The 11,013-nt window shown below is 47.1% G+C and overlaps 1 protein-coding gene across 1 annotated transcript; it reads right to left on the reverse strand.

Annotated features, from left to right (window-relative positions):
• Window positions 1-1,792: 1,792 nt before the first annotated feature.
• On the reverse strand, window positions 1,793-9,209 carry DDX5 (DEAD-box helicase 5). The gene is made up of 13 exons (XM_057418464.1): window positions 9,090-9,209; window positions 7,473-7,638; window positions 7,226-7,322; window positions 7,006-7,139; window positions 6,817-6,882; window positions 6,289-6,430; window positions 6,049-6,209; window positions 5,709-5,881; window positions 5,412-5,522; window positions 5,176-5,237; window positions 5,030-5,089; window positions 3,560-3,784; window positions 1,793-2,998 (listed from the first exon to the last, which is right to left on the reverse strand). Exons 1-13 carry the CDS (start codon window positions 9,119-9,121, stop codon window positions 2,616-2,618), a joined length of 1,812 nt encoding a protein of 603 aa, XP_057274447.1. The 5' UTR covers window positions 9,122-9,209; the 3' UTR covers window positions 1,793-2,615.
• Between the last annotated feature and the right edge of the window lie 1,804 nt (window positions 9,210-11,013).

Below are 11,013 nucleotides of genomic sequence, written 5' to 3' on the forward strand. Positions count from 1 at the left end.
CGGCCCGCGCGCAGGAGGCCACGGCGTTTGCGCATGCGCACTGACATTCCTCAGGGGGGCGGCATCCCCCTCAGTCCGCCCGCGGCCCCGCTCCGGGAGGCAGCGCCCGGCCCGGCCCTGCGGGGCACGGGAGCGCGGGGCTCGCCCTCAGCGGTCTGTGCTGTGCAGTGTTGGAGCGGACCCGACCCCCATGGCGGCGGCACAGGGACACTGCCGGGGGCAAACCCCGTGCAGAGCTCACGGGGACGGCTCGGTGGTGCTCTGGGGGGGGCCGGAAGCAGCGTAGAGGGTGTCCGAGAGGAGCTCGGGTGAGCGCGGTACAGCCGTACCGCCCGCAGCAGCAGTGGAAATTTCCATGCGCGCTTCACCGCAGCGGGGCCGGGAGGTGGAGCTGCAGAGGAGCCATCCTGAGAGAGAGCGAGCTGATACAAACCCATGCGGGCCGGGATGATCCCAGCAGGAGCTCAGGACTGCACAACCCCGGCCCCAGCCTGGGCGGCCAGCCAGAACTGAGACCCACGCCTTAGCAGGGCACTGGGGCAGCTGGAGGGGCTGCTGCTCCTTGGTACGAGTTCACTGCTAAGGCAGATTCGCCATGATCTGCCAAGAGAATCCTGTCCAAGCTGTTCGGTAGAGCTCTTTTATCATTTTATGTGCAGATGTTGAGCACGCGCCTTACTGGGTTAACGACCTGAGCAACAGCACTCCTGTCACACGCATCCCCTTCCTAGAAACAACTGTGGAGCCCAAGTTTAAACTCACTCCGGATTTTAAAGGTAACAGATTTGGCCATGTAATTACACTAAATTACACTAAAGTGTAACAACAATCCACAACCTTGAGAAACCTCAAGAGTCACAAGATAAACCTTCTCCCCTGATCAAGCTTCCAAAGCGTTTTCAACTAGTTTTAACTCACAAGCATCTGCCTGGGTTTCACTTTAACAAACCTGGCTGGTGCTATTCCCCATGTAAAGGGAGAAAGAGCCTATTAGGCAAGGCCATTTGCCTTTCCTTCACTATTAAAGACCTCCACTCTTAGTTCAAAACCTAGTTTTCTACATGCACCCTTTTTATACTAAATCCCCTTTATACTCAAGGTTTTAGAACTAAGTTTTCAATGCATTTTGTTTCAGGAAACTCACCTGGAAACACTGCAGTTAACATGTCAAAGTTAAAACTTTAATTACCATCTACTTGCTCATCGTCCACACTGGGAATGCTGCAATGCAAATTAAAAATACCTTCCCCATGGCCAACTGCACCTTTTGGACTCCAGAGCTGCAGGATTTCAGGCCTCCAAGGTGAAGTTCTCATAGCACTAGTGAATGCTCACCCAAGTACTGTCAGCTGATGGAACTTCAGAGAAGGCAGAAAGACCTGAGAGTAGACTGTGGTTAAGAACATCACAAGCTGAGCCTCAAAGGAAAATAAGTCGCCAAAGACCTAAGCACGGAAGTCATCTGACTTGGGTTCAAAATAACCCAGACAGAATATAACCTTGATTCTTGCAGTAAACTCTGGTTAGGCATTGTTAAACTTGAAACTGACAAACAAGTGAGAGGAAGGAACAGAGTATTCTAATACCCTGTACTTGGAAGGATCGTATACTTTAACCCCAGGATCAAGTGCTGTTCCAATTATGCTCCTTGTCAAGGAAATCTGCTGCTTCACTTCAAGGTTTCAGAGCCATTTGCATGTACTCCAAGTCTTGAATAACTCCGTGCAGGGTGTCCACGCAACAGCCCATTTCCCTCCCCCCCTTCCATAAAGAAATCACTGCTCAATACCAGTTTAAGTATAATTTGAAATTTTAATACTAAGATCTTCCCATTTCTCTGAAGCTCATAGTAAGCCTGCATGCTAACTCACAAGGCCCGACAGCTGTAGATACATCACACTCAAGCCTAGTCTGCACATATGCTCATGTGAAGGCGACAGTTACGGTGCTGCAATAGCTTCCTACGCTTGTAGCAGCTCATCAGCAACACCACAGCAAAGACTTTTAGCTATACCATTACTCCAGTGGATCTTCTCCAAAAACTGGCCCTACGCTAGCGAGATGAGGAAGAGCGCTGCTGTTTCCAAGGGATACTTAGAAGCCAGCTTTAGTTGTCTTCCCCATCAGAGCAGAGCCTGCCGTGCTAAGCAATCTAGCCCAATCAAGGCAAGGCTGGTTTTTGTATAAGCTTAAATGTTTTAATCAGACACAGTTGAGAAACCTTTCTAGAATTTCATATAAAAACATTTGACATTCCATTAATGTAAAGTTGTGCACATGTTGAGAAAATTGCCATCTGAAAGAAAATTCGGTCTTCAAATATCTTTATTGGAAGGCCATGCACTGCCTCCTGGTACTGTATTTCAAATCACTGTACATTGACTTGGAAAACACTGTCTGCATTTTCTAGTACAAAAAACTAAAAATTGTTTCAGGAATGTAGAGAAATATTCAACTTAAATAGCGAAAAAGTGCACCATAATTACTGCTGCACTGCAGTCATTTCTGCATTTCCCATTTCTTAAATAACTATCCTGGTTCTGATAACACACAATATAAAGAGCAATTATGAAAAAAAAAACAAAAAAAAATCTGAGACATTTAAATACACTAAGTTATTGAGAATAACTTGTGGGCATCGGGTAACCTATCATCGGAGCAGCACCAGTGGCAGGGTACGCGTACTGCTGCTGGTTCATGCCATTGTGCATATTTGCAATGTTACTCCCATACTGCTGCTCATAGCCATTCTGGTAAGCTCCTGCAGGGTTCCCAGCCCTGAAGCTGGCCTGCATGCCTGCAGCTGCAAAGCCATTCCCAAAAGGAGTTCCATTACTGAAACTCTGGGCGCTGTAGGCCCCATTTTGGGCTTTTGCTCCAAAGTCTCTCTTGCCTAGAGCACCATAGGTTCTCTCAAAGTTCTCCCTCTCTCTAAAACTACTAAATCCACCCCTTTTGCCCGCAGAATATCTGTCACGTCGATCACCTCGGGAACGACCTATTGAAAAAGACAAGACATAGTTATGTATCATAAAGGCTGCATTTTACCTACCACCACATGAGCTCACCTAATAAGAGAAAATTCTTTCCCTGACCCAGCAAGGCAAACTTATTCTTCCCTGTTGCTAACTGGAGTCTTGGTTAGATGAAGAGTGTTTTCAAGTCTAATTTACAAGGAGAGTCATCTACTCTCTCCTGTAACACAAGTGGCATCAAGGCAAAAAGTCACCTTCATCTTGCCAAGAGGACACTTACATCCACCTTCCTCAGCTGTCACGAGAAGGCCACAAAACAAAGCCCTATTTTGCATTCTGTTTCAGAGCAAGAAGTGCATCACTGGCAACATTAACCACAGGTGTGTCACAGGACATGTGGGGAGCATTCCATTGAGGGGACTGTTGGGTTTTGTTACTGGTGTTAATAAATACCTTTTCAGGTCACCATAACTGGTAGCTAAACCACCTTTCATATCCATTTTGGAGAAGCTGGATGTGGAATTTAGGCTTCCACTTTGTTCTGAGAGAAAAAGCTATGCACTTTGGTCAAGAACAGTACTTACCTGAACCTCTGTCTTCAATGAGCTGAAGCAATTTGGGGTTGATGGCTTGATTAGCCTCCCGAAGCACAGAGATGAGGTCATTTACTTGCTTAATATTGTTAGGAGTAAAGAATGTGTATGCTGTGCCTGTTTTGGTACTGCGGGCAGTTCGTCCAATTCGGTGGATATAGTCCTCTGAGGAGTTAGGGTAGTCATAATTGATGACAAATTTCACATCTTCCACATCTGTAAAGTGTTGCAGTGTGGCAAAAAGCAAGGTACGAGGTTTTGCACACCACAACAGCCAAATCGAAGATAAACATTAGACAATTGTACTTTAAAGGAAATAATGGCTGCAAAGAACAGTGTTAGAGTCATCCATTTCTGCATGAGTATTGTGGAAGAGAAAGTTATGCACACTCCGTCTGTTCCCGGCTTATCACCCACCCTGTGATCCAAAACCTTACCATAAGGAGTATGCATTTGCTTGTCATTCCCAACTCAAGAGTCCCCTTTACAAATCATCAAGTGACATCTGAATGCTTCTTGCAGTAGGGCCACTAAAGCTCACAGCAGCCTCTTCATGTGCTCATTTGAGGACCTTAGAGTAAAAACATACAAGGTCCTTCACATACACACTCATTAGAAGCTCAAAAAAAAGGGGCCACAGTGCTCGTCTTGCCAAGACCTTTGAACCGCAGCTGCAAGAAAAACATACCTGTCCCCCCAAAGTCACCAAGTTGTTTTTATGCACTGTGTCTCGTCTAGGCAAGCGCTGCCAAGAAGCCAGGGTTCACTTGAGAATGTGTCTCTCTCTGGCAGGTCTCGACATGACGACTATGTATAGGTGGAGGAACTCCAACTTTGGAAGGCATTTGAAAAGCCTTCGCTTTCCTGCCCCACTTGCTAAAGTGAGAGGTGGGCTTTTTCTCAGATTTCATGTGCCAGTACTCACCAATTTGTACAAGGCTTTAGTGCATTTTAAAGCTGCTCTCTCCATTTCATGGTTGAAAAAAAAATTTTCATTGAAGTTTGAAATTATTTTCTTCGACATTTCAGCAAACTCACTGAAATTCAAAGACCCACAGATCACAGCAGACACTATGCACAAAACTAACAGTACTGCACCATGGCAAATCATGCAAAGCATGGAGAGAAGAGAAATACCAGGGCAAAGTGAACTGTGAATGAAACTGCTTATTTCATGAGAGAACAGTTTATGGGGTAGTACTTTAAAGGATGGTCTTTGCCTTTTGAAGATTACTGGCACACAATGCTCTCAGCTTTCACCTCTCTATTTGACTGGAAGCAGCCAGCCGATCACTTCCACTAGTCCTCCATCCCCCTCGAGTCCTCCGATTGTCATGCCTAGGCCTTGCCACAAAGACTGCACCTTTATGTGAAGAAAACTTAGAAAAATGCAGAGGTTAAAGAAAGCAATAGACTTTCTTTAAATAGCTTTGGGCAACTGGCATTACGAGTTGTACTAACCTAGACCTCTGGATGCAACATCTGTAGCAATCAGGATTGGTGCCTTTCCATGTTTGAATTCTGTAACACAAGCAACATGAGCTACTCAGTTTCTTCACGAGGTAACACAGGCCACACACCCTTCCAGTAACTGCTGAAGCACTCACCATTTAGAACCCAGTCCCGCTCCTGCTGACTTTTATCACCATGAATACCCATTGCTGGCCACCTGCAAGTAAGAACTTTATTGACACAACCCCATTCCTCTAGTGGCTTTATTAGGCAGAAGACAGGGTTACATGGTGTCACTGATTTGACAGTTCTGACACCACAGTTAAGTGGTCGCCCATGAAGAATCAAGAGCATACCCTGGGGTGGCCCTCAAGTTCCAGCTGTTACTCACCCATCTCTCCTCATTTTCCTGGTAAGATCATCACACCGTCTTTTGGTTTCCACAAAGACAATTGTTTTGTTTTCCTTCTCGCTCATTATTTCTTCCATCAAACGAATAAGCCTGTCGTAAAGAGATGCTGGTAAGAGCTGGGATTGATTTGTAGCACACCATTTTAGCAGTCCCATTTTCTACTACTTTTAGTGGTCTCAGACTGCTGTCAAAAATCCACGTAATCAAATTCATTTCATAATTAATGAACTAAACCCAGTAAAACCACCACCAAACGCTTTGCCTCCAGTGACTTACTTGTCATCTTTCTCCACATCGTGACACACATCCACAATCTGAAGAATGTTGTGGTTTGCACTAAGCTCTAATGCACCAATGTTGATGTGTACATATTCTTTCAAGAAGTCTTCAGCCAGCTGCCGCACCTCCTTTGGCCATGTGGCACTCCACATCAGAGTCTGCCTGTCAGGCTGCGGAAGGAGATTACGTCAGTACAACATCAACAGATACTCAAATGCCCAACCAAACAATACGGACCCAGGCAAGCCTGAAAGTTAATTGCACAGTCCTCACTTTGATGAGGGCTGTGGCATTTGTGTCTGCAGCAGTGAGAAATGAATGAGCCATTTATACTCACTCTTATCTGATCCACAATTTTTCTGATCTGAGGTTCAAATCCCATGTCAAGCATCCTGTCAGCTTCATCAAGGACAAGGTAAGTACACCTCCTGAGATTGGTCTTTCCAGCTTCTAAGAAGTCTATAAGTCTTCCAGGTGTTGCAATGCATATTTCCACACCTAAAAACCAAGCAATCAAGTCAGTTCAAGTAGTTTTCATTTCAGCCTCATGCAGAGATGAATCAAGGCTCATCCATACCTCTTTCCAAGTCACGAATTTGTGGTCCCTTTGGAGCACCACCATAAATGCATGTAGACTTCAAGCGGCATGCTCTGCTGTATTCAGCAGCTACCTGCTGCACTTGCTGAGCCAGTTCACGTGTTGGTGCCAGCACAAGACACTAGAAAGAAAAATGCCCAGCTTTTATTTCAATACCTATTTGAAGCTTCTAGTCTGACACTAATTTAAGTGCCAGAATGACTAAAACCGATTTTAAGTAACCCAAACCATCAAACTAAACCTAACACAGGCCTATGCTCTGCAGTAACGGAACCAAAAGCCACTGGCTTTCATGGTATAGCAATAATCCCAAATGGGACATCAAGCCCTGCTCTGTACAACCCAATCAGAGCTTACAAAATGTTCTTCAAACACTACCAAAACATGAAACTACTTTACTCAGAGAGAAATACAACAGAGCCATGCACTCTTGGGAGCATGGACAATTGGACTCTAAAGCAAAACACTTTAGAAATTAAGATCCCCTTTCCTTTAAGGAATACTCACAATAGGTCCATCTCCTCGCTCCAGGAATGGCTGGTGATTTATATGCACAATGGCAGGCAGTAAGTACTGTTTGGAAGAAAGAAAAATCTTATTATAACCTCTACTCAGAAGTGCTCAGCCTGTATCAAGCCAGGCAGCTCCTTCAACTGCTAAAATGTAGCCCTATTCCAGGCGACAATCGCAACTTACAGACAGCGTTTTCCCTGATCCAGTCTGTGCCACTCCGACCATATCCAATCCACTCAATGCAACAGGCCAACCTTGCGCTTGAATGGCAGTTGGTTCAGTGAAGTTCTGCCTCTGAATTACCTCCATAACATTTGCTTGAAGAGAAAATTGAAACTTATTAACTTGGACTTTGTCTTACTCAAGACTGGGAGAAGAGCCAATATGCTAAGTCTTTACTTACCAGGGAAGTTAGCTTCATAGAAATTAATGATTGGTTTTGGACAGTTATGGCCCCTGACTGTGACTTCTTTGCTTGCTCTGTACTGTTCAACTTCTTGCTGTAAGACACAACCCCCCCATTATTAGAAATAAACTCTGACACCAAAGCCACCCTTTAAGTTACCCCATCCATGTGTGCTGGGCCCCATGACCCTCAGCATGTTTGCACTTATATATTTACTTTCGCGGGAGTTAAACAAGGTACATACCACAGTACGTCTAACTACATCAGGATGTTCTTGATAAAAGTTCTTCTCAAATTTGGGCAATTCATCTAAATTCCATTTCTTTTTTGTGAGTTTTTCCCCAGGGTTTCCGAATTTCTTCCCAGAGAGAGGTCCACCTCTACTTCCTCCAAAACGCGGGGCTCCAAACCTAGAGAAGACGATGGTAACATAGAATCCCAAAGAAACATTTTTGTCCTCCTCTTACATAACTGAATCATTATGTTTGAGGATCCACCCTGTAACTTTACAATTCAAGTGTATAAACAGGATACAGAGACTTCAAAAACCATACTCAAGTTGCAGATGCCACAATCCACCGATCTACAGGTAGTCTGCAGAAGCTAAGCTAACATGCCTTTGGAACTGCTGGAATTTGCTCTTAGCAAATTACAACAAAGTAAGGCATTAACACCTTTGTATTGCCCCACGATCAAAATGGTTTCCCACCCAAGAGACACTCCCATTGTGTATCAGCCTACAGAAAGTGAGCAGGGGAGGTTATGAAACCTTGGGGTAACTTTCCCATAAGCCGCTTTTTTGTATCCTATAAAACAGGCTTTTCTAAATAAGGAGATTTTAGAAGGGCACGCATTTTACGTGACCGCTTTAGGTTCGGTCCCTTCGTTCAGAAAAGGCTTATCTCGACAGCCTTCACGGGCCGCCCTGAGGCGCAGCTCGAAGCGCCGCCAAGCCTCGCTCCAAGGACCGCTAAACTGGATCCGGGCGCAGGGCTCCCTCCCCCGCCCCGACTGCTTCCCAGTTTTGGCCGGGCGCTGGGAGCGATCCTCCCCGCACAACACAGCGCGCCCAGAGTGGCCGCTGCTTCCTGCCAGCGCTGTTTCCTTTGTCTCTCATTTCTGTCTACGCCACATTTTCCAGCCGCTGCCATTTTAGAGCTTGAGCTGGGCGGGGGGAGGAGGAGGAGGAACAAAGGCAGCAGCAGCAGCCGGCATTTTGATTTCCCCTCAGTCACCGCATGGCGGGGCCGGCCATTAACATCCGCTTACACAACACAAAGCGGGAGCCGGCCGGCTTCTGCCAGCAGCAGCTAGAGCCGCCGTCCCTTGTGAGGGGGAAGGGACGAAGAGGGAACCGCCCTACCGAGAGCTCCCCAACGCTTCGCCATCGACGAAGCGCCCGGCCAACCCACTGACCCACAAACCTCCACCAGCCCGCCACTCCCAGCCCACCCCCGAAGAGGGAGAGGGGAGAACCAAGCTCTGCGGGAGCCATCCGCTCCTGAGGGTACGTTCCCGGAGGATTAGGGAACGAGTCCCTTTCTCCCACGAAATAAAAACCCATCCGCGCCCCTCTTTAAGCGATCCAACGCAAGCGGGGGCTGCACCGAGGCGGATGGATCCAGCCCCGTCCCGCACTGCACGGGCGGTGACAGCCTCCGCCGCTGCTCAGAGTTCCTGAAGGCAGTTCCCCTCCCCCGGTTTCCCCTCACCAAGCCCCACATGGCAGGAGCTGAGGAGAAGGGCTCAAGCCCGGAGACTCGCCGCCATTTTAGGTGCTGAAAAACAACCACAACCCCACGGTCGGTCTGAAGAGTCCGGACGCTGGCGGCGCTAGCGCCAGCCGGGCCCCCGGACTCACCCTCTATCCCTGTCGCTGGAATACCCTGGCATAGCGATGGTGGCGGTGGGCGAGACGATCCCGGTCACTTAAAAAGGGGTGGCGAAAGGTAGCGCAGGCTCCGGCGCGGATGATGGCTTGACCCCTTGCCTGAGGGGCCGCTGCCCGCAGCGCCCCACCCGCGCGGCAGGGCGCTGCCGCGGGCAGCGCGGTGGGAGCAGCCGGCTGCTTGCAGTCACGGCCCCCGAGCTCGGCAGCTCACACACGCACCGGTGAATGGTGCATGGAGAGCGCCCGCGAGCGCGCCCACGGGTGCAGCCCGCGCTCCGGCGGAGTTTTAAGCTAATGACCGGTAGTGGAAGGAAGGGTGCGCTGAGGCACGCACTGCCCTGGCATGCTGCAGGGACCGGAGGAGCTGAGCGGTGCGAACCCTCATGCTCACAGCTGTCGGACGCAGTCACAACAGACCTTTAAATGCCACCAGTGCCTTCAAACGGATATCCACTGCTTTTTATTGGAAACAGTTGCTGCTGCTGGCTTTCCAAATTGCACCGCAGGGCCAGTTCAGCAATGCAAAGGTCACAGCAGTGCAGGGAAGGCCAGGGCTGTTCGGAAAGCACAGTTATAATAAACATCAAATACCTGCAGTGGGTGCTGCGTTGCCCTGCTTTGCTGGTGTGAAGAGTAACCTGAATGTGCTGCTACACCACAGGAAAGGTGAAGCTGGGAGCACAAATCCACGCAGCCATATTGCCACACCACCTGTTTCAAGCAGTGGTGAACGCAAATGAAAACAACATAAGGAAGAGGAAATGCCATAACAACACTCTCTGCTTATATCCTCCCACCTCCCAGCAATCTCAGCTTTAAGGCTTTTCTGAGACAAAAATAACTATTTGATGGCCATTTCTTCCCAATTTTCTTCTATTTATGCTCACAGCTTCTAAAATACCATAGTGATGTGTTTTGCAGTTTAATTGTATGCTACCTGAGCAACATTTCCTTTCACTTTCCACACACTGCCTGGTGAGAACAAGGGGCACAGAAAGAGCTATTAGAAATGGTGAGTAATAACCATGTTTATTTATACCCTTTTACAGACATGAGCATCTTGTAAGTCACCTCCTTTGTAAACCAAAACTGCAGTCTGTGTAATTCTTTCTGGTTTAAAAGCAATTCCACACTTCTGATTATCCTTTCTATTTTCTATTGACAAGAAATGCTCAGTATTCCCGAGCTGGGCTCCACACAGACTCACATACAGAAGGCACAAAGATGGTTCTGATCTGTTGTGTATTATTTCCTACTGATTCCAACCCCCTGGAATGCAGCCAGGGTTTCAAAGACTATTACTACATGTTTCTATGGTCTCTTCCTCAAAAATAATACCTCAGTCAGCATTATCTGTGTTTATGAGTCGCCACAGCTGTTCCCCCCTCAGAAACTTGGAATAACACCTCCATCAGTCACATTTTCTTATTATTAATCTGTTGGTTTAGTAGCACTTCAATCTGACCACCTTTGTTAATACAGTCCCTGCAAGTTTCTGATAGAAGATCCTCTTCAGGTTTCTTAGTATGGGGTTAGTGGTTTAATACAGCTTGTTAAAGATATTTTTCTCCCAAAATACTCCTTTTAATGCTCTATATAAAGTGACCCGATCAACCTCCTGCTTCTGATGAGTCTGAGAAAGGTGTCTGCAAAGGCTGTGAAAAGAGCAAGTCGATCTTCCCTTGCTCTTGCCTGTTACACTGAGCTTAACACAGCTTGATTTTATTGTTTGCGCATAATTTAGCACTTCCTGTTTCTGGGTTTACCATTGCTAAGGTTGTGAAGAACTGAAAAGACTGAACAAACCCCTCAGTCTCACCAGCACACATTTAATCTGCAAGTAACTCCTTTTATTTCCTGAGACAAGCTTCTGCATTTTTGCGTTCCACCCTTT

Source organism: Pezoporus wallicus, unplaced genomic scaffold, assembly GCF_028554395.1.
Source record: "Pezoporus wallicus isolate ANWC-B61680 ecotype Strahan unplaced genomic scaffold, APGP_CSIRO_Pwel_v1 contig_3710, whole genome shotgun sequence".
Classification (NCBI taxonomy): domain Eukaryota; kingdom Metazoa; phylum Chordata; class Aves; order Psittaciformes; family Psittacidae; genus Pezoporus; species Pezoporus wallicus.

Excerpts from the sequence above, each read along its gene's own strand:
- DDX5 (XM_057418464.1), bottom strand. The coding sequence starts at position 9,121 with ATGCCAGGGTATTCCAGCGACAGGGATAGAGG. Across the intron at positions 7,639-9,089 it reads TCCAGCGACAGGGATAGAGG|GTTTGGAGCCCCGCGTTTTG; the intron begins GTGAGTCCGGGG and ends CGTCTTCTCTAG. Across the intron at positions 3,785-5,029 it reads TGTTGCATCCAGAGGTCTAG|ATGTGGAAGATGTGAAATTT; the intron begins GTTAGTACAACT and ends AACACTTTACAG.